The sequence below is a fragment of the Schistocerca americana genome, chromosome 6, assembly GCF_021461395.2.
Source record: "Schistocerca americana isolate TAMUIC-IGC-003095 chromosome 6, iqSchAmer2.1, whole genome shotgun sequence".
NCBI lineage: Eukaryota > Metazoa > Arthropoda > Insecta > Orthoptera > Acrididae > Schistocerca > Schistocerca americana.
In genome coordinates this window covers 178756030-178778349 of record NC_060124.1, presented here as the reverse complement: position 1 = coordinate 178778349, position 22320 = coordinate 178756030, and the positions used below count along the sequence as shown (strand labels likewise).

The 22320-nt window shown below is 42.8% G+C and overlaps 1 protein-coding gene across 1 annotated transcript in view; it reads right to left on the bottom strand.

The window, feature by feature from the left end:
* Window positions 1-684: 684 nt before the first annotated feature.
* Window positions 685-22320, bottom strand: part of LOC124620034 (lipase 3-like) — a 410637-nt gene continuing 389001 nt past the window's right edge. Inside the window, exons 9-10 of the mRNA XM_047146699.1 lie at window positions 19425-19567; window positions 685-2477 (exon numbers count right to left, since the gene is read on the bottom strand). Coding sequence (XP_047002655.1) covers window positions 2310-2477; window positions 19425-19567 — 311 coding nt within the window. The 3' untranslated portion in view covers window positions 685-2309. The remainder of the gene's footprint in view (window positions 2478-19424; window positions 19568-22320) is intronic.

Genomic DNA, 22320 nt, shown 5'->3' with positions numbered 1-22320 from the left:
CCAGCTACAGTGAAATAGTAAAGTTTACTTAGAAGAGTCTAATTTGTCTACATTCTCAGTAGCCAATTCTTCCCTTTTGTGTAAGGATATCTGATTTTTCACGAGCTAGTATTGATGCTGGTGATCCAATTTCAACCGATTGTATCTCACGATTCAGATCGAGCCACGTTATGTATTTGAAATAAAGAGCTAGAAAGATCAGCACAAACATCCAGGACTATCACATTGAAAAATACATTTTGTGACGTATGCTCGTGTTAGTTTCGTAACTAATACAAACAACTCTGTGTTCTGGGCATCCGCTGCTGTGGTAACACATATTGCAAAAAGAGCACCGCTTACGGGTGCATAAAACTCTTTAATTGGACACGACCAGTTTCATAGCCTATAGCCGCATCCTCAGGTGTACATGCTGCTTTTTATAATTAAAAACATCATTACTCGGCGTTATTCGCGAAACGCACTGAATCACTTGACGGATAATGTCGTTTCGTCAACAAAGCTAGGGTCCCTTCCTTCTACGATGATGTTTTTAATGACAAAAGGCAACATGTACACCTGAGAATGCGGCTATAGGCCCCAAAAATCAAATAAAGGAACAAAATTTTTATAAACGTGTTTATTTTCATAGAAAATAACTTGCTATACATCGCAGTATTAAACAACAAACAACATATGCTGAATAATATAGTTCTTAAATTATATTGTGAGGATGCTTTGGATACGCGTGTAAGTAGCATGAGTGAGATCAATGACACTGAATCCAACAGCATTCTGACAAAAATGCGAAAGTGACTTCCGTTTATTAAACAAATACGTTTGCTCGATTGTCCATTCGACTCAATGTATACCGCAGTGCATGATTTTTTTTCCAGCTCACAAGTCGATGTCACCGAGCATCGATATAATATATCCGATCCTTCCACAAAATTTTGCGCAATATCTTAGCAGTGAGTAGTAGGGGAAAGTTCGCTCCTCATTATTCCTTTAGACCTACAGCGCTTTTCAGCTGATATACTCGAATTTGGTTTGTTTATCAGGATTTGTAACTCATCCCTCCATCCTTCGCTTATACCACTGTTTTACAATCTTTGGTTTATACCGTACTTAAATTAACGGAACTGATGAAACTTATTGCTTTATAATATGCCCTCGGATTAATCTACGAATAACTTGGCTCCAAACACACGGCTAGCTACATTTACCGCGTTAATAGACCGTAGATGTTTCTTACTTTGTACACTGGTACACGGTATGTACGTTGATACACGATTTTAGTTTTTGATTCTGTCCATAGTCTGCTACAAAATCAGTGGTGCTACCGTCATTGTTCCACGGATTCTTCAATCCAGGTACCTAAATTTTAGATCTCTAACTTTTCCGATCCATTACAAATTACTAAACTGGAAGTAACAATCAGCCTCGAGTTATGTTACCGTTCGGGGAAAGCTGATTACATTTAATTACTAGAAATGAACAATGAAATAAACAATTCCTGCCTCCCTTCCTCGCTATGACATCACGGATGTCTTCAGTAGTCAATGCCACAAAATAATTAATAATATGCGACAGTTTAGACATACGAAAGAGTGAAATTCAGTAATTGGAAGGTCTGATTACCGAACACGTTAATGAGATCAAGATTCGCAGAAATCACAGTACGTTAGAACAGAATCCGCATCATTATATTTGCTTCTGAAAACGGATACCTATTAAACTGTTGCATATTCCCAGGAGACTCACCATTTTCAGAACTATGTACCAGTCCCTACTCTTTTCTGTCTCTGCTTCCTTCACAGTCACTCGTGCAACGCAGTTATGCTGACGATTCCTTGTTGGACTGAATGTGAACTTCCACAGCAAGAAATACCTGAATACGAGTAAAAATCTAGGAAAACAGACTAGGAATTTTTGTAAATAATTTGCTTCTAGTGCTTCCTCTGCTTAGTGCAGTAACAATATTTTTTTTGCAGCAATAAATAATGGATCACGGGAAAGCAGAAACAGCTGAATTTACAGAAACTTCTAGAAAGATAATTTCCGTTAAAAAAGAAAGAAGAAAAAAGAAAGGAAAACGAAATAAAGGACGGTCAGTTCATTTTAGAAAATAAACACGCTTTCACGTAACAGGCTTGCTGACATTCATTGGAAGATGTTGCTTTAAATATTCATCTCTAGGCGTACAAAGTAAACCAACATATTGCGCGCGGTCGGTAAGTTCGTAGATGAGATTTCATTCAGCAACACTGGCTTCCCTTGAGGGTAAATGGCGTGCGCGTGCCCTATAACGGGGCGTTAGTGCGGTGACTTCAGCAGCAGTTATGGTCGAGGACGTAATTAAGGAAGTTGATCAGCGGGTCGTAGAGGGCATCGACGACGTCTGTGGACCACAGAAAGCTGAGGTGGCTGAACGACTTGGCTGGTATCTGGTAGCTGCCCATCAGCTTCGGAAGCCGACTCGCCAACCATCGCATATCCTGGGAACAGGGAAAACGAGCAGTTCAGAGAAATTCTGATCGAAAACTTACATATATAAAAACAGGTGTATCAGTGTAAATGTGTCTGTGATTGTGTACGTATGTTCCAGCTTAGCTCAGTAAAGCGTAGAGTAATTTTAACCAAACTTGGTACAGGTGTGTAAGAAATTAGTAAATGAATGCAAGCAGCCTTGTATGCTTTCGACAGATGTAAACCCATTTTCATCAGAAATTCTTGTAACCTAAAGACAATGTAACAGCAAAAACTAAAAACTCGGAAACATACACTATGTGATCAAAAGTATCGGCACCCCCCGAAAAACACACGTTTTTCATATTAGGTGCATTGTGCTGCCATCTACTGCCAGGGACTCCATATCAGCGACCTCAGTGGTCATTTAGACACACGGACTTCGAACGTGGCTAGGTGATTGGGTGTCACTTGTAGCGAGATTTCCACACTCCTAAACATCCCTAGGTCCACTGTTTCCGATGTGATAGTGAAGTGGAAACGAGAAGGGACACGTACAGCACATAAACCTACAGGCCGACCTCGTCTGTTGTCTGACGCAGGCCGTCGACAGGTGAAGATTCAAATGGCTCTGAGCACTATGGGACTTAACATCTCAGGTCATCAGTACCCTAGAACTTAGAACTACTTAAACCTAACTAACCTAAGGACATCACAGACATCCATGCCCGAGGCAGGATTCGAAACTGCGACCGTAGCGGTCGCGCGGTTCCAGACTGAAGACAGGTGAAGAGGTTCGTAATGTGTAATAGCCAGACATATATGTAGACCATCACACAGGAATTCCAAATTGCATCAAGATCCACTGCAAGTTGCTCATAAGCCACACATCACCCGGGTAAATGCCAAACGACGCCTCGCACGGTGTAAGGAGCGTAAACATTGGACGATTGAACAGTGGAAAAACGTTGCGTGGAGTGACGAATCACGGTACGCAATGTGGCGATCCGATGACAGGGTGTGGGTGTGGATAATGCCTGGCGAACGTCATCTGTCAGCGTATGTAGCGCCAACAGTAAAATTCGGAGGCGGTGGTGTTATGGTGTGGTCGTGTTTTTCATGGAGGGGGCTTGCACCCCTTGTTTTTCTGCGTGGCACTATGGCAACACAGGCTTACACTGATGTTTTAGACACCTTCTTCCTTCCCGCTGCTGAAGAGCAAATTCGGGGATGGCGATCGAGAAAGTGTTTATAATGCACGGCCTGCGGCGGAGTGGTTACACGACAGCAACATCCCTGTAATGAACTGGCCTGCACAGAGTCCTGACCTGAATCCTATAGAACATCTCTGGGATGTTTTGGAACGCCGACTTCGTGCCAGGCCTCACCGACAGACATCGATACCTCTCCTCAGTGGAGCACTCCGTGAAGAGTGGGTTGCCATACCTCAAGAAACCTTCCAGCACCTGATTGAAGGTATGCCTGCTGGAAGCTGTGATCAAGGCCATACTGAATTCCAGTATTACCGATGGAGGCCGCTACGAACTGTGAGTAATTTGAGGCAGGTGTCAGAATACTTCCGATCACATAGTGTGCTTGTCAAACTCAGGCGTCATGCAGAGACTAAATCATCACATAGGAGTCGTAACATCACATATATCATTAAATATAACCAAATGAATAAAAACTAGTACTTATTAAAATTTCACATCTGCAAAACACCAAATAACGAAGCAAATTGGCATTCGTCCAATGAAAACATAGTGTCAGCATATATCATTGTATACATTAAAAAATATTCTGGCCCTTGTGGTCAGGGCTTGTCAAGTAAGAATAATTAAAATGTTAAAATACAAAAATAAAACCAATCAAATAAAATGTCAGATTATGTTATGAGCCGTACGCCGATTGACAGGGAGTGGAGAGCGCGAACACCAGGAAAACCAGGCAGGTGGTGGGTATGTCGAGATGGAACAACGCCCGCGGCATAAATGGCCAGTAAGTGGAAATGCATTTACAGTGGGAGGGGGGGGGGAGTTAATGAGGGAATAGTGATAAATAAAGGATGCCAAAGGATGCTATTCTAAAGTAAAATATGCTAACTTTCATTAAAACACTTTTAAGACCACAAGTACATTATATTATGCGCAGTAATAAAGTTAGTGTGTGAACATGCTGTGATAAACGTATGTGACGATAAAGGACATTAGTGTATGAGTCATCGTACAGTAAAAAATATGCAGTAACGAGAGTGGGTAAAATAGTGCCTTCAGAAAATACGAAAGGGGAGAAACGAACACGTACACACAAAGAATGTATACTGACAACCACTGGTCATAGGGGTCAACATATTTAACAATGTACACAATGATGTGCGCTGACAGCATAGGATCACTTCATTATTTACCGTTTTTCCAATGTGAAATTTTAGTAAATACTAGTTTTTATTCTCTTGGACTTGTTTTATTATATATGTGAGTTTCCGAGTTTGTAGTTATTGCTTTTACATTGTCTGCAGGTTACAAGTATTTCTGAAGAAGATGGGTTCACATGCGTCGAAACCACGCTCAGAAGTTGAATATAACCACCTTTTATTGCAACTGGTAGACTGTTTGGATTCATTCACTTGTCTCTAACAGTTGCCAAAGAGCAGTCCTGTTCAAAATAATGGAAGGAAGCTCTCCATTTACTTGCCGTGTCGAAGTCGGATAAAATCCTGAACTTTTGATAATTGTCCCCATCATTATCATCAAGGGTTAGATCTAACCGTCGTGCAACTGGCGTGGCTCACATGTCTAAAGCATGGCATCCGAGTGGCTGGATCACGTAATGAAGACAACACGGAGTTGACCCTTCTGAGGTCTGTAGATTGTTATGTCTGCACTCTCTTTCCAGCATCGCCTGGGATTGTATTGGAATTTGAAGTGTCAAGTAAAAAGTAAACTGAGAACTTTTTATTCAAGGACTCTGTCGCGAAAGAGTCCGTAATGATATTGATAAAGGCATGAATTGGTACCAGCAGATAAATTACAGTGGGGGTAAGGCACCTCTAGGTCCTTTATTTATAAGATTGGGGGGTGGGAGTGTGGTTTATTAACTCGACTCAGGATCATACACAAAAGACAGTATGGGGCAAAGAAATAGAAGGAATATAATTACAAAAAACTAAAATCAAACAGTCTTTGTCCATAAGCGACGAACTGCTGTAGCATTTTCTTGTGTCTTTGACGATTCCTCTTTACAAGAAACAGGGCAACATAAACATTTACGGAGATGTTTCGCCGCCTGTGCTTGTACAAGTTCGTAGACTGTTGTCAGATGCCATTATTCCCATTTCATGACCTTGTCCTTAGATTTGCCAACGTACGGTCGTTGCCTATTCTGCGATCTCTATGTGGTCTGGTCCCGGTGGTGTTCGTCTGGTAAGCTTCCTGCTGGCTTTACCCTCCATAGAGATCACAGTCCCTTTTGTCTGGTTTTCTTGGCTGATGTATTTAGTGAAGATGTTGACTGTAAAAACTCCTTTTTGAAACTAGACCTAGTTCTTGGTGGCTTACGTCCACGAAACGAGAGTATCACTCTTTCTTCGACTTTATTTCTTTCCGCATTTGCGGTGACTTACCGATGTACATCAGGAGGAGAGACAGCCCGTAATCTACAATTTATCAATAGGAGTTGGTTGCAGACAACCAGTAATTAGCCTTGCCGTTTCCTCAAGGACTACATGTTCATCTTTCGTGTGGGTGGATTTATTCCACACTGAGGAAGCATATTCACCAGCCGAGAAACAGTGTGCCTTAGCAGAAGAACGGATCACCTGGGACTGGGCACCCGAATTACCACCAAGTTTCCGGATGATGTTTGGAGCTGACAACTTTTGTCTGATATTAGGGCAGTGCCACCTGAAAGTAAGTGATCTGTCTACTCTAACACCAAGATATTTGGATGTGAAACAATGTTCCAGATCGATGCCTTCTCAAATCGCTTTCAGATTTATTCCTGTCTGTCTGTTTCGTAGGTGGAAAACGCAAAATCTGAGTTTGGTGTGGGTTTGGCTTCAGGTGGTTCTTGTTACAATAATCATCAGCACTTGTTTTGTTTTTTCAAAAGGTGACACCAAAAACATTAAGGGTGCTGGTCTAAGAAAACAAGGTGTCATTTGCATAATATGAAGGTGTAGTGTAATACATGTGTAAGAGCTTGATAATGTTTCTCCTAAATATGCGATGCCCTCTGCTTTAAATTCACGGAAATTCGGAAACAGCTTGGAAACAGGATATTTCTTTTACTATCACTAATATCTCATAGATACTTTTCCTAAAGAGTCCACAGCATATTGGTCAATCGAATATGTCCATCAAGACTAAGAGTCAAACTAAGACGTCTCTACTACGGAAGTCGGGAGCATAAGGTGCTGTACCGACAGAGGCCCTTCTCGTCATTCTGGGAACAAGTCCCGCTGACATCACTGTACGACATCTTGCTGCAGAATATTCATTGCGGCGGCAAACCGCAGATAAAGTACAATAAATTACGGGTTCCAGAATAACTAATAAGTTAGATCTTCGGGACTGGGTACTTGATGAATGGCAGCGGGATTAGAGCACAAATTGCAGGACGTCGGGTATGTAGTCTGTTTCGGAACATAAGAGTGAGAGACTAAAGATGAATTATATCGGCTTCAATGGAGGTATGCTTCACTTTATGACAGGACAAGGCCATTATCCCCGCTATTTACACAGTACTTGAAAGACAGCGTCAGCATTGTATGAGTCTGGTGATTTAGGATCCTTTGAGAGTGTGGTGTTCACATGCCCTCTCCAAGTGGCTGCTAGAAGACATGGACCCCCTCAAAGCTAATGTTGTCATTGTGGTCTTCAGTCTGAAGACTGGTTTGAAGCAGCTCTCCGTGCTACTCTCTCCTGTGCAAGCTTCTTCATCTCAGAGTAACTACTGCAAAATACATCCTTCTGAATCTGCTCGCTGTATTAATACCTTAATCTCCCTCTACGACTTTTACCCCACACGCTTCCCTCCAGTGTCCTCAGAACGTGTCCTACCAACCGATCCCTCCTTTTAGTCAGGTTGTACCACAAATTTCTCTTCTCCCCAATTCTATTCAGTACCTCCTCATTAGTTACGTGATCTACCCATCTAATCGTCAGCATTCATCTGTAGCACCACGTTTCAAAAGCTTCTAACCACTTCTTGTCTAAACTATTTATCGTCCATGTTTCACTTCCATACATTGCTACACTCCATACAAATACTTTTATAAAGGACTTCCTGACACTTACACCTATGCTTGACGTTAACAAATTTCTCTTCGTCAGAAACACTTTTCTTGTCATTGCCAGTCTACGTTTTGTATCCACCCTACTTCTACCATCATCAGTTATTTTGCTTCCCAAATGGCAAAACTCATCTTGTACTTTAAGTGTCTCATTTCCTAATCTAATTGCCTCAGCATCACCTGATTTAATTCTACTACATTCCATTATCCTCGTTTTGCTTTTGTTGATGTTCACATTATATCCTCCTTTCAAGATTCTGTCCATTCCGTTCAACTTCTCTTCCAAGTCCTTTACTGCCTCTGCCAAAATTGCAATGTCATCGACAAATCTCAAAGTGCACTAAATAGTGTACCTAATTAGGAATGCTGACACATTCCAGTTATAGAACATAGTCAAGAACAATATATCTGGAAAAGAACTAAACGAGTTCAGAACCACTATTGGAAACACAAATATGGGTGTGAGAAGTGGCAACAGAAGAGAGGAAATGAGTGGGAGGGAAGACGCGAATGATGATTCTTAGGAAGAGAAAAACACTGCGTGATCAGTGGAGTATTGTGTGGGATCTGTTAACAATAGCATATTCAATAGTAACTTAGTTTTAATTCATTTCTAATATCAATAAACTAGTTATTAATAATGATAATCCAGATAATTTGAGGTTTTTTTCCGAGTCGCTAAACAACCGGACAATTCTGTTATTAATGGTTTTCCGTCTTGAGTTTACTGCAGTTTAATTAAAGAGAATTACAATAGACGCATTTCGTTTTTATTTGTAAATCATCTTCCGTGGTTATTGTACTGCGGAAGGTAACCACGCAGACAAATCTAGTATAACTGGACAATTAATTACAGATGGCTGAAAGGTAGGCTATTTTCCTACGCAGCATAGGCAAAACCCGAAGATGTAGCTAGGTAACCACAAACGGTAGTAACCTGAAGAAATTTACATAAAAAGTAGCATCATCTCTTTTGATTATTTAATTACTTACTTTCGTGTTATTTCTTACTAACTATTTACTTTTCTCTACATAAACGCTTATTACTAAGATTTTGTGTGTAATTTGATATCTTAATATTGCATCACAAATTTTTAAAAAAATATATGCCACTATCTAGAGAATTTTAAATGTATTGATGTATTATACGATCTTCTTTGGACACACTTGTTTTATGACTGCAATAAATAAAAACTAATATCCACCGTCTGGTGGATCATGGGATGACAGCTGTTATTATATCATTATGTGTAGTAGTGGTAAATGTTTCTGCATCTTTATGTAGGGAGGACGACAACTGTTACTATATCTTCATGTAGTGGGGATCAGAGCTGTTGCTACATTTTTATATACCAAGGACGTCAGTTATCACTATACGTTTATGTAGTAGGGATGATACCTTCAGCTGCATTTATGTTTCTTGTTTTATTTGCAATCGCTTTCAATTTTCCATTACGCCATCTTCATGACCCTGATTACATTAAACAGATCTTTGTCATTATTGTATTTGGTGTAGCAAACTATTATAGCTGTTTTTTTTTAAATTTATGATACATTTATGCAGTTTAACTAAAACAATTCCATGTTTCATAATTACGTGTGACCATCAAAGTGTTAAGACCTTGACAAAAGACAAGAGCTGTGGACAGTGCGTATACTACAAAATATTAATATTTATTTCACTAAAATCAGGCAGTTTAGATAGATGTACTAACAGCCAAGAACAATGAAAGCGCATATTGTAGGTCGATGCATTTGGTATTATTCAATAGGGGGTACACCCAAACTGAGCTATATTAACAATAGGAGGGGTGCTGTAGTTCTCTTGTGTCACTGACACAAACAGTTCAGGTGGAACAACGCATAACGTGTCACTTACACGGGGTGGTACCCGAATAAATCACGAAACAGAAACGTAACAACCAACCAAAGTAGTTGAAACGTAAAGTGCGCTAGTGAGGGCAAAGTCATTATTCGTATTGTAATGTATCATATTGAAATCTGCAGCAATAAAAGCAAGTGCCACAAATACAGCCGGAGGGTCATCCCTAATACATAAAGGTAAGGCATACTGGTTAGTCTTACTGCCGTATGAGCGACAAATTTTCAGTCTGTGGTGGGGTCGATCAGTGATCCTTGGAGGTTGGGGGAGAACAATCCTGTGAGAGCTGCTCAAGTATGCGTTCCTATTGTCCAGCGTTGCTCTCCTCTGACGCCTTAGACAGCGGCTGAAAATGGGCCAGTTGACAGAGAATGATCAAAAGAATGAAAGACTGTTGGAGTTCAGTTTTACGTAGTCTCTCTGCGACATTATACCAGACCTGAAGCTAATAAAATTACCTCGAGCTTCCAGCTGAGTCAAGTGGCTTATTATCTATGAGCTTCCAGACCAGTACCCCTCGGCTACTGTCAAGCTGACACCTGACAATGGACGAGGAACGCTTCAGTTGCGTCTTGTGGTTTATTATCCACGAGCTTTCGGACGAATACTCTTCGGCTATTGTCGTCACTGGAGAATGGATGAGTATCGCTCGTCCGAAAATTCGTGAACGTTTAAACACTTGTGAGACCAAAAATTCTAGAAAATAGTTTCAGTTCATGTCATCGTGCGCCCGTGCACATTGGATGTCCATTGTACACATACGTCTGAATTTTTTATCCACGTTTCAAGAAAATGTTTTGCAGTGAACTGAATATCTACTTTTGTGTCAGAAGTTTGTTCCAGACTGCAAAAGCTGAAGGGAGAAGCGCTCTGAAACGCTCGTGATTGGAAGAGTGTTCCCCTAAGAGTAAATCCTAAAACAACACCCATAAAATTTCCTTTAGACTGAAAATCCGGCCCCACGCGTTTCCTGACTGGTAGTCCTGTTGATACAATCACAACAACTGCTATTTATGCACTGAATACCAGTTGTTCTAAAACTCTAAACTCATACCTCGGTTCTTGACTGGCCACTTTCTGTTCGAATGCAGAGATTTTTAGTTGAGCTGTATAATCTTCCCCCAACCGTGGGTGTCAGTCACTTTGACAAAGGACGATGACCAACGTTATAGAAATGAGAACGAAGGAAATATCGGAAAAGAGCACAAAATGCTAGAGTCAATAGTAAAATTAATCATCGATCAGCCGACGAGACCTGCATTACGGACTACATAGTCGGTCCTGAAAGCACCCTTCGACGTAAAATAATGAAATTTGAGTATGAGGAGTGTAAATTAATAAGACTGACAACAAGTATTACGTATTTATTTTGAACTTAGCTGCATAGAATGCTGCAGTGTTATGTGATGTGAGCAAATACCGCTTTCCGTGTAGCGAGAGCCTTGTTTAGCAAAGCCTTTTCGACTGCAACTTGCTCGCTTTCGCAGTGTGTCTGGTCGAACCCGTTAACGCTACAATTCAGTAAACAGAAAACCGCAAACGACGGTAATTTGCAAGCGCGTTAAACACGGAGAAGCGAAAAATGCAGTATTTTTATAACACTGCAGTAATTAAAATTCCGCGTTTTTCTCATTTGCCAACACCGCGAGTGGAAACCGCAACATAAACGGTTGTTTCATCTGCGTTTCTCACCTCAGTGGCTGCGAGAGGTCGCTGATGTAATTTACGAAATGGGGAATAATTTTCCGCACCCTTACCTAAAACGCATTAAAGCAAGAGCATAAGCGGTATCACCACTGTCAAGAAGTTATTATCTTTCTACGTATTTTGTCAACCGGCGATGTTTTGTGGTCCACGATGCTGATCACCATTGTAAATCACTATTTCTGTCGAACATTAGTTAATAGATTCTCTCGGTTTTGCAACCTTCTCTTGTATTTAATGCTTCAAAACCTGTCGTGGTCGCAAATTGCATTTTGCCTGGGAATAATACACAACTAACTGTATATCTGAAAAGAGTAGTTAGTGAGATGCTTATATGATTAGCGATTTTAAACGTGTCGATGGTTTCGTACAAAATGCTTTTATTTTATTTTATTTCGTGCTGTTCTCCCATTTATTTCTTCATTCCAAACAAAGCATATAATACAGAGGCGGCTGCCAACAGATAAACCCCAGTGTTTCCTGGGCGAAAGAAAATACACTGTGTTACAAGTGACACTTGTTGACAACCATAATTCTCTAAAATGAGCAGTAGAACATCAACGTGATATCGAGAACACCTACAAAATTGTCACCAGATTGATATGTGGTGCGGAGTGATGCGTCAACTAAGCACCGTATCACTTATTTCGCAGTAAAGAAAACCACAGCACTAAAAACTTTCCTATGAAAGTGGTTCGCGCCAGACGAATCCCTGCTCTGTGTACTATTTCTCTAGACACCACTTTCTTTCTTTCTTTCTTTCTTTCTTACTTTCTTTTGCTACTGCCTTTATCCCGCATTGTGCGCAGGATCGGCAGGATTAAGTACGGAATTGGCATGGTTAATTTTAAAGGGTGGCCGGATGCCCTTCCTACCGCCACCCCATACCCCCCGGGATGGAAGAAGAGTACCCCAGCTGTCTGCGTCTAGTGCGAATCGTGAAATAGTGTGAATGGGGTTCAAATGACTGCAAGTCGAATAACTGAGGCGGGACGTGCGGACCAGCCCAGAATTCACCTAGGAGGATGTGGAAAACCGCCTAAGAACCACATCCAGGCTGGCCGACACACCGGCTGTCGTCGTCAATCCGTTGGACGGATTCGATCCGGGGCTGGCGTGACTACCCGAGTCCAGGGAGCAGCGCGTCAGCGCTCTCGGCTACCCTGGCGGGTTTCTCTAGACACCACATCAATCAGTTATTTCGTTTACGTGTTACGTGAATGAACGTGTTTATGCCAGTAAAATAAGCAATCTTCAAGAACTTACTAAACCTATCAGCACGGTAACACCACAGTTGTTGGATCGATTGTGGGTAGAAACTGTGGAGAGCCAGCACATGAACAAATCCTCTCTGGTGACAGTTTGTTCATGGACACTGTTCATAGTCCACAGTCTGGAGTTAGTGAGGGTGGGATGGTGGTGGGGTGAGCCGGAGGGGGGAGGGGGTAATTGTCTGGAATTGGTACCACAGAAACCTAGTGGGGACAAATGATCATCTTATTGATTAAATAAAGTGTGAAACTGACACTCAAGCATCAAATCAAAAGAATATGACAAGTCTGGGAATCACACGATATTTATTTAAGCAATCGGGAAACGGACAATCTGTAAAGCAACGGGTCACAGAGAAGTGCTGTTGGCATACGGACGGTTGATATCTGCGACGCCGGCCGAAGGACTATGACCTGTGTCCAGGCGTATAGCTACGTATCCCAGTACACAACAGTAAATATCTTCCCAAATATTTGTTCTTCTTAGCCTGTATTCTTCAGTACCCCTTACGTGCGCTGAGTTTGTCACTCCATCTTTTCCTTGGACGGCCTATATTTCTTTTACCTGCTAGTAATTTATTTCCTACGATTTTCATAATCTTCAGTGTAACAATTCACTCTACGTGTTTGTTTCGTTCAGGTTTTCTCTTATGCACCCACTCATTTATGGAGAAAATTTTACATCCTTTTCTAACGCTTTCACTTCCCTCTCTATCTGTCAGTGTCTTTCCTACAATCCTTCGCAGTATTTTCATTAGCGTCATTTCTAAAAATCTTATAGTTTTTGATGTTTTGGGTCTTGTCTCAGTTGTGTAAGTCATAACTGGTATCACTGTTGTTGCGTACGTTCTTGCCTTTGCATCTTTCCCAATGTACACTCCTGGAAATTGAAATAAGAACACCGTGAATTCATTGTCCCAGGAAGGGGAAACTTTATTGACACATTCCTGGGGTCAGATACATCACATGATCACACTGACAGAACCACAGGCACATAGACACAGGCAACAGAGCATGCACAATGTCGGCACTAGTACAGTGTATATCCACCTTTCGCAGCAATGCAGGCTGCTATTCTCCCATGGAGACGATCGTAGAGATGCTGGATGTAGTCCTGTGGAACGGCTTGCCATGCCATTTCCACCTGGCGCCTCAGTTCGACCAGCGTTCGTGCTGGACGTGCAGACCGCGTGAGACGACGCTTCATCCAGTCCCAAACATGCTCAATGGGGGACAGATCCGGAGATCTTGCTGGCCAGGGTAGTTGACTTACACCTTCTAGAGCACGTTGGGTGGCACGGGATACATGCGGACGTGCGTTGTCCTGTTGGAACAGCAAGTTCCCTTGCCGGTCTAGGAATGGTAGAACGATGGGTTCGATGACGGTTTGGATGTACCGTGCACTATTCAGTGTCCCCTCGACGATCACCAGTGGTGTACGGCCAGCGTAGGAGATCGCTCCCCACACCATGATGCCGGGTGTTGGCCCTGTGTGCCTCGGTCGTATGCAGTCCTGATTGTGGCGCTCACCTGCACGGCGCCAAACACGCATACGACCATCATTGGCACCAAGGCAGAAGCGACTCTCATCGCTGAAGACGACACGTCTCCATTCGTCCCTCCATTCACGCCTGTCGCGACACCACTGGAGGCGGGCTGCACGATGTTGGGGCGTGAGCGGAAGACGGCCTAACGGTGTGCGGGACCGTAGCCGAGCTTCATGGAGACGGTTGCGAATGGTCCTCGCCGATACCCCAGGAGCAACAGTGTCCCTAATTTGCTGGGAAGTGGCGGTGCGGTCCCCTACGGCACTGCGTAGGATCCTACGGTCTTGGCGTGCATCCGTGCGTCGCTGCGGTCCGGTCCCAGGTCGACGGGCACGTGCACCTTCCGCCGACCACTGGCGACAACATCGATGTACTGTGGAGACCTCACGCCCCACGTGTTGAGCAATGCGGCGGTACGTCCACCCGGCCTCCCGCATGCCCACTATATGCCCTCGCTCAAAGTCCGTCAACTGCACATACGGTTCACGTCCACGCTGTCGCGGCATGCTACCAGTGTTAAAGACTGCGATGGAGCTCCGTATGCCACGGCAAACTGGCTGACACTGACGGCGGCGGTGCACAAATGCTGCGCAGCTAGCGCCATTCGACGGCCAACACCGCGGTTCCTGGTGTGTCCGCTGTGCCGTGCGTGTGATCATTGCTTGTACAGCCCTCTCGCAGTGTCCAGAGCAAGTATGGTGGGTCTGACACACCGGTGTCAATGTGTTCTTTTTTCCATTTCCAGGAGTGTATTTTCACAAATTGTATCATTTAAGACCCTGGCACGCCACTTTTGCTGCTTCTTTTCTAGCATCATTTGCAACATTTCCACAGTTGGGCAGTTCGATACTAAGGCATTTAAATGTCATTACCCGCTGAATAATTTTCCTATCCGCTTCCAATTTGCGTCTAATTGGCTCCAAATAAATAATCGTACATTCGGTTTTTTGAGTGGATATGCGCATATTAAGAGTCTGGCTGCCACGTCAAATTAATGTACAAGTTTATGGAGGTTATCTTCACTATTCTCTGGCAGAACTGCATCGTCAGCATAACAAACGGTTTTTATTTCTTTGTTCCCCATTCTATAAACACTGATAGCCTATACCTTCGCCGGCCAAAGTGGCCGTGCGGTTGAAGGCGCTGCAGTCTGGAACCGCAAGACCGCTATGGTCGCAGGTTCGAATCCTGCCTCGGGCATGGATGTTTGTGATGTCCTTAGGTTAGTTAGGTTTAACTAGTTCTAAGTTCTAGGGTACTAATGACCTCAGCAGTTGAGTCCCATAGTGCTCAGAGCCATTTGAACCATTTGAACCTATACCTTCTCTATGACCATGTCCACGAGTACATTAAACAGTAGCGTGCTTATACAGTCACTTTGACAACTGTCACTATTAACTGCTATACAACTAATTATTCTGGCACCAATTTTCGCCAGGATGTATTTGTTGGAATAAATGTTTCAGTTTTTTTTGTTAAGTTGTAAGGAATGCTCCGGTTGTAGAACAGGTTTACGACATCTGTTAACTGAATCGTATCAGGAGCATTATGTAAGTACGTAAAAAAAAGATAAGCTGGTCCGTGGTAGCCAGTGACGCCTCTACGGCCTGTTTAAGAATGACTGCGTATTCGCAGATTTTCGGAATGTGTTTGACACGGTGGCCCAGTACAGACCGTTGACGAAGATCCGAGTATATGGAATAAGTTCACAGATATGTGAGGCGCTCGAAGACTTTTTAAGGAATAATACCAGGGATTTGTCCTCGGCGGCGAGTGTTCATCAGCGATGAGGGTATCGTCAGGAATGTTCCATGGGAGTGTGACAGGACTGCTGTTATTTTCTGTACACATAAATGATGCGACGGACAGGGTGGACAGCTGTTTGTGATTGCTAGTGATGCTGTGTTGTATAGGGAAGTGTCGTCGCTAATTCACGGTAGGACTTTACTGGATGACAGACACAATCTATAGTTGATGCGATGAATGGCAGATCGTTCTAAATGTAGAAAAAGTTTAGTTAATGGGAATGAGTAAGATAAACTATCATGTAATGTTACGCGTCACCCCCTACGGCGTTAGTAGTGGGCTGCTTGACACAATGCACAGTCGTTTTAAACGTAGTCACTGCCCCGCTAACAAACAGAAATTATGTGAAATGGAAGCAGGTGTCAAAAGGTCAATGAGAGATTCTTTTAACGAATTTGAAAGCAATATTTTATCTGCAGATTCTAAAAATAACCCCAAAAACTTATGGTCGTACGTAAAATTATGAATGCAACAAGTAATTCAGTACCTTCTCTTGCTGACAGTACGGGTAATGTAACGGATGATGATAAACAGAAGGCCGAAATTATAAACCTAGCTTTCAAAAACTCGTTTACGGTGGAAGACTGCAGCATCATTACTTCTTTCAATTATCGAATGGCTGACATAGTGTTTAGTGTATCTGGGATTGTAAAACAGTTAAGATCCTTAGACGCCAGGAAGGCATCTGGCCCAGACGGTATCCCGTAAGATTATATGTTGGCTATGCTACAAATAGAGCAACATTCTTATCAATCATCTATGAGAAATCATTGGAACAGCGGAAAGTTCCATGGGACTGGAAGAAGGCCCACGTCATAGGAATATATAAAAAGGGTAGAAAATCGGATGCACCGGTCAATTTCACTGACATCGATTTGTTGTAGAATCATGGAACATATTTTGTGTTCAGACATAATGACCTTTCTAGACTCTGAGAAGCTCATCTGCAGTAACCAGCACGGTTTTAGGAAACAGCGGTCCGGCGAGACACAGCTGGCCCTCTTAGTGCATGATGTACAACACGATCTAGATGCCGGCTCTCAGGTTGATGCCATATTTCTCGACTTTCGAAAGGCGTTCGACTCAGTTCCGCACTGTCGCTTGCTCCAAAAAGTGCGCGCTTCCTGTTTATCCGATGACATACGCGGTTAGATAGAAAGTTTTCTAACAGACAGAGAGCAGTGTGTCGTCCTGAATGGGATGACTTCAACAGAAACAAGCGTAACTTCAGGTGTGCCCCAGGGCAGCGTAATAGGTCCACTGCTTTCTACGATTTACATAAACGATCTGGTTGGTGGTATTGACGGAGGCATTAGACTGTTTTCCGATGATGCTGTAGTCTACAGCAAAGTAGTATCACACGAAAGCTGTGAACAAATCAATGAGGATTTGCAGAAAACAGATGCGTGCTGTAATGACTGGCAGTTATCTGTCAATATTAGTAAGTGTAACCTACTGCGTATAACAAGGCGAAAATCCCCATTAATGTAAGAGTACAAAATAAATGCCCAGTTTTTGGAAAAGGTAACATCCGTCTAGTATCTGGGTGTGAGAATTCGAAACGATCTGAAATCGAATGACCAGATTACACAAGTAACGGCAAGGCGAAATTTACATTGCGGTTTATTGATAGAATCCTGAAGCGATGCAGTCCTTCAACAAAGGAAATTCCTTAAAATACGTTAGTTCGCCCAGTATGAGAGTATTGTTCGTCTGTATGGGCCCCTTACCAGTTTGGTCTGATTCAAGAGATTGAAAAGGTCCAAAGAAGAGCGGTAAGATTCGTGACTGGTACATTTAGCCATCGCGAGAGCGTTACAAACCTCATATAAAGTATGAAGTGGGACACATTTGCAGATAGACTACGCGCTAAACGGAAGGGGCTGCTCACTAAATTCCAAAATCCGATCTTCGCCGAGGATGTAGAGCATATACTATTATCGCCAACTTTAAAATCGCCCAATGATCACCATTCAAAGGTAAGGGAAATTAGAGCTCGTACTGAGGCGTTCAGACAATCGTTTTTCCCCCGCGCGATCCACGAGTGGAACAGTGGGGGGAAATATGACTTTGGCGCGAATTGTGCCCTCCGCCACACACCGCTTGGTGGCTAGCGGAGTATATATGTAGATGTAGATGCTGGATTAAATATCTTGGCGTAAAGTTGTAAAGCGATGTGAAGTGGAATAATGACAATGACGTGACAAAGGATAAAAAATTTAAAGAATTATTTCCTGTGGAGATCGAATCCACGACTTTCTGCGCGTCAGGACTGTAACTTACGCACCACGGGCTACACCTCTACTTGCCGTAACAACGTTTTATTTATCCCTCTACAGAACTTCTCGACAAAGATTTGCTGCCTTGAAAAGTTCAGCCTCATGCAGTGTCGTATGAAGTTTATCTGCTGTAGGCCGGTCTCTGTGATGATAATAATTGAATATGTGACGCTGTATCGCATCTTGAGCGAAAGGATCCAGTAGTGTTTGGCCAATGCTGTATATGAAATATGCGTATTTCGTTCCGATCGTTGTGTGTATGTTTTGTTTTTGGTATGATTATCATGTCTGATGAATCGCAAAATAAAAAGATCAGACCCAGAATTCGGGACCCAAACACATCAAGAAAAGAAAGCGGAACAAGGAACTGGATGTGAACTCATCACGTGTTGTGGCAATTCGAAAACGGTGAAACGTTCGCTCTGGTTGGAAGAATCCAGCTCCAACCCGTGAAGTGTCAACTAGCAAGTAAGAAACTTCCTGGCAGATTAAAACTGTTTGCCGGACCGAGAAGTGAGCTCGGGACCTTTGCCTTTCCCGGACAAGTGCTGCACCAACTGATGCTGTGAGGAGTGATAGCGCGTCGTGTTTGTGTAGCGCAGATGGTGGAGCACTTGCCCGGCAAAGGTCCCGACTTCGAGTCTCCATCCGGCACACAGTTTTAATCTGATACGGAGTTTCCTGTCAGCGCATACTCTCCTGCAGAGTGAAAATTTCATTCTGCAAGTAATTTTAATCAGACTACAGTGAGCTCCCTAAGTAAGTGAGCTCTTTTAACCGGCCCATCTGTTGTTGCTGTTTCTCTGGAGAAACGCGTGGTTCCGCCTTACGAGATCTCTAGTGGTCAATTACTTATTACATGATGCCGTCCGAACACTTTTTTTATCATATAGTGTATATTTTACAGTCGGCAATGTTCGGTAACGTGGCACGGAACAAGAGCCATAATGGCCTTGTTACTTTAGGACATGGTGTAAAAAAGATCTGAGGATTGTCATTACGGACTGAAACCGGTCATCGTCTAAAGAATTGATATTGAGATCAAAGACTGGAATAAAAAACATTTGACAATATTGGATCAATGTTTGTATACGTGACTATGTCGCAGTTGGTGAAAAGAGTATAAGAGTTTTCGAGTTATTTAGAGGTACAGTCACCTCCCTCACGCAGTCCTACAGCTGTTGAGGAGCTCACCTCGGCGGTAGTGAAGGGGTCGCTGTCCCCGTAGAAGACGGCGGTGTGCGCCGCCACCCTGTGCAAGGGATACTCCGGGGGCTGTGCGCTGCCGTACACCCTCTGGTTCTCTTCGGCGCCGTGGTCGAACATGCTGAAGCGGCCTGTGGGCACACGAAACACCACGTTACCGCACAGCGCTGATGCGTGCTCTTTGAGGGAAATTTAACAGTCCTCTGTACAAGGGTGCCACAGATTTAAGTTCTGGAGCTGCTCACAAGAGGCACCCGAAACATTTGAAATGTCTATTAGGCAATGATAAGTGACAAGCAGAAAGTTTCCATAAATTTAGACAACGATGTCCGTGGAGCGCAGCGATCTGGTGCTATACTTTGGTTACAGACAAGAGACTGGATTAATATTTGTTTTGTATGACCGGTTTCGGCTTATGTTAAAGCCACCCTCAAATTTTTTTGCCTTCTTTGGATGGTGCTGGCGGCTCCCCTATTTCTCACGTGATACCACGATCGTTCACTGTGTATTCTGAGGATGGCTTTAGTATAAGCCGAAACCGATCGCAATAAACAAATGTTATTGCGGCCCTGACTTTTGCTTTTACCCAAAAAGTTACCGTTCTAAGCCCACACAAACCCCTTGCCTACATGTCGGTGCTTATATACCCGCATCGGAGACGTGTAGGGTCACACATACACTGCAGCAACGCCCTCAGACGCAGACTTTCTGATCGCAGCATAAGTTTCTTAACCATATCAGCCTCCTCCTGCCTTTTTTAGTCTGTTAATAAATTCATATGTTTGCAAGTGGTTCAGAATTGTTCATTATATGTCATCCTCTTCCTGTCATGCGGTATATGGAATTGATAGCTGTGTAGTTTTGTACTTCCATGTGATATAAATTCAAGACGACAGTTCCAGAGTGGTGGAATGACATTAACATTTTCCCGGTTTTCTTAAAGCAGACACCTATATTCAGGAAATTACTAAATACAATTATTGTCTTTTAAAAAATTAAAAATTCTCCTTGCCAGGTTTGTCTTCATTCGTTCTAATTTGACGTACTGTTAAATATATTTTGTGTCTCAGAGTACAAGTTGGAAGAACCGATATGTAGGGTGTTTGTTATTGGTACAAATGAGAGGGAAGTGTAGAGGACAACAAAACGAGTAGTAATCCAAATATAGGTCCAGAAACCAATGGTTTCCCCGATGCGACGTGCGACGACCGAGATCATGAGCACCTTGTAACACAGTCCGCGTGGTTCCACACTGCACATGTGCAATTGAGGACGAGTATGTTGCGACAGGTGTTCCACGCGGCCTCTGGTAACGTGAAGACAGCCTTCAGCACGTCTCGTCACCGATGTTCAAAAACTCCCAGGCGCTTTCCGATCCCACTGACAGCCATCTACAACGCGTTCCCAGAGTTCATCAGCGCAATCAGCAGACTTAGAATAAACTGAAACATTTAAATGTCCCCACACAAAAAATATCCAACGCTTTTGAGTCGGAGGACATAGCTGGCCATGGTATTGGCGTACTTCCGGAATGATAAATAAATCAAACAAGGGCAGTTCATCAGTTCGTAATGTACACCTTACTTGCTGTGTTCCGAAATAAACGTAGCCTTAAGACACTGACAACGTTGTAACGTTGCAACTTGGACGTTAACACTTCTTTGCAAAGTTGACAAATGACTCTGCTGCGGTGTGCAGACATAAACTCTGAGTCTGAGATGTTATTATCACGCATAGCAGCCTGCGAGCAGTAGTTGTTGAGAAGAGTTGGAAGTGGTCGGACGCAGGGTGCGGTGGAGGCAAGCCGAGCGACATGAGAGATCGCAGCCTCCCTTGATCGTGCTAGCAGCGCCGGAGGAGACTTGGCTATTAATTGAGGATTTCTTGGTAATTTGCCTTTTGTTGCACGTAGTTGTTACTTGCTTGCGCACTGGAGAGATTTTGTCAGATTTGTGTGTGCATACATTGAGAGTAATACTCGTATCTTTGTCGTGGCCAGAAACGTGTTTATTGAGTAAAGACATTGTGGAATAGTTGAAGTCTGTGTAAATTTTATCAGTGTTTAAATAATCTACTTTGTGAATGTAGTAAATTAAAGTCTTTATTGGTTTCTTTCGTTTTTTACCCAGTTTAGGAGTAGTTGATGAAACCCCTCCTGATCGTTAAATTTCTATATAAATAAAAATTTGTTATGATCACGCTTTGCGCTCTGCATGGATCGCAGTATTGGTTTTGAAATATTTGTAACGTGATGCTGATCACGCAGTCGCAGTGGCATGACGAGGTATGTTGTCTGTTACGAACAGGAGTATTGCAGACCTGTTGTTAGGAGCTGTTAGAGAATATTTTAAAGTTCGCAGTCGGATATTTGAGAACTTATTTCTTTATCATTTGTAGAAAGAATAACTAATGTCTGTTTCTTCATGTTCTCAGTCGGAATTCCATTATTCTCAGAGATGCAACGTCAGATATTTCCGTGCGTCTTTCAGCTAAACAAGCGGTAATTACAAATCTACACTAGCTTAAAAATAATTAAGATCCAGTTTCAACATTGCCTTGACTGCAAGTGTGCATACGCCGTATCGCGAAAACCATTCATTTCTGGAACTATGTCTGTTACTGTTATTTGCCAGTGTCATTTTCCTCTACTCTCTCCTTTCGTTTGTGCCGATAGTAGTGAAACACCATGTATATGCCAGAAAGAAATGTTGCTTAATCAATGAATACCGCATATTTTTTTCTGAAAACATATTTACTTCTTGGTCTGAGTGTTACGTTACTTTAATGACTTTTTACTTACCAGTCCTGATCACATGAACGCTTCTAACCCCTCGCTTTCAACAACTGTTAATACCGAGCGATGTGGCGCAGTGGTTAGCACACA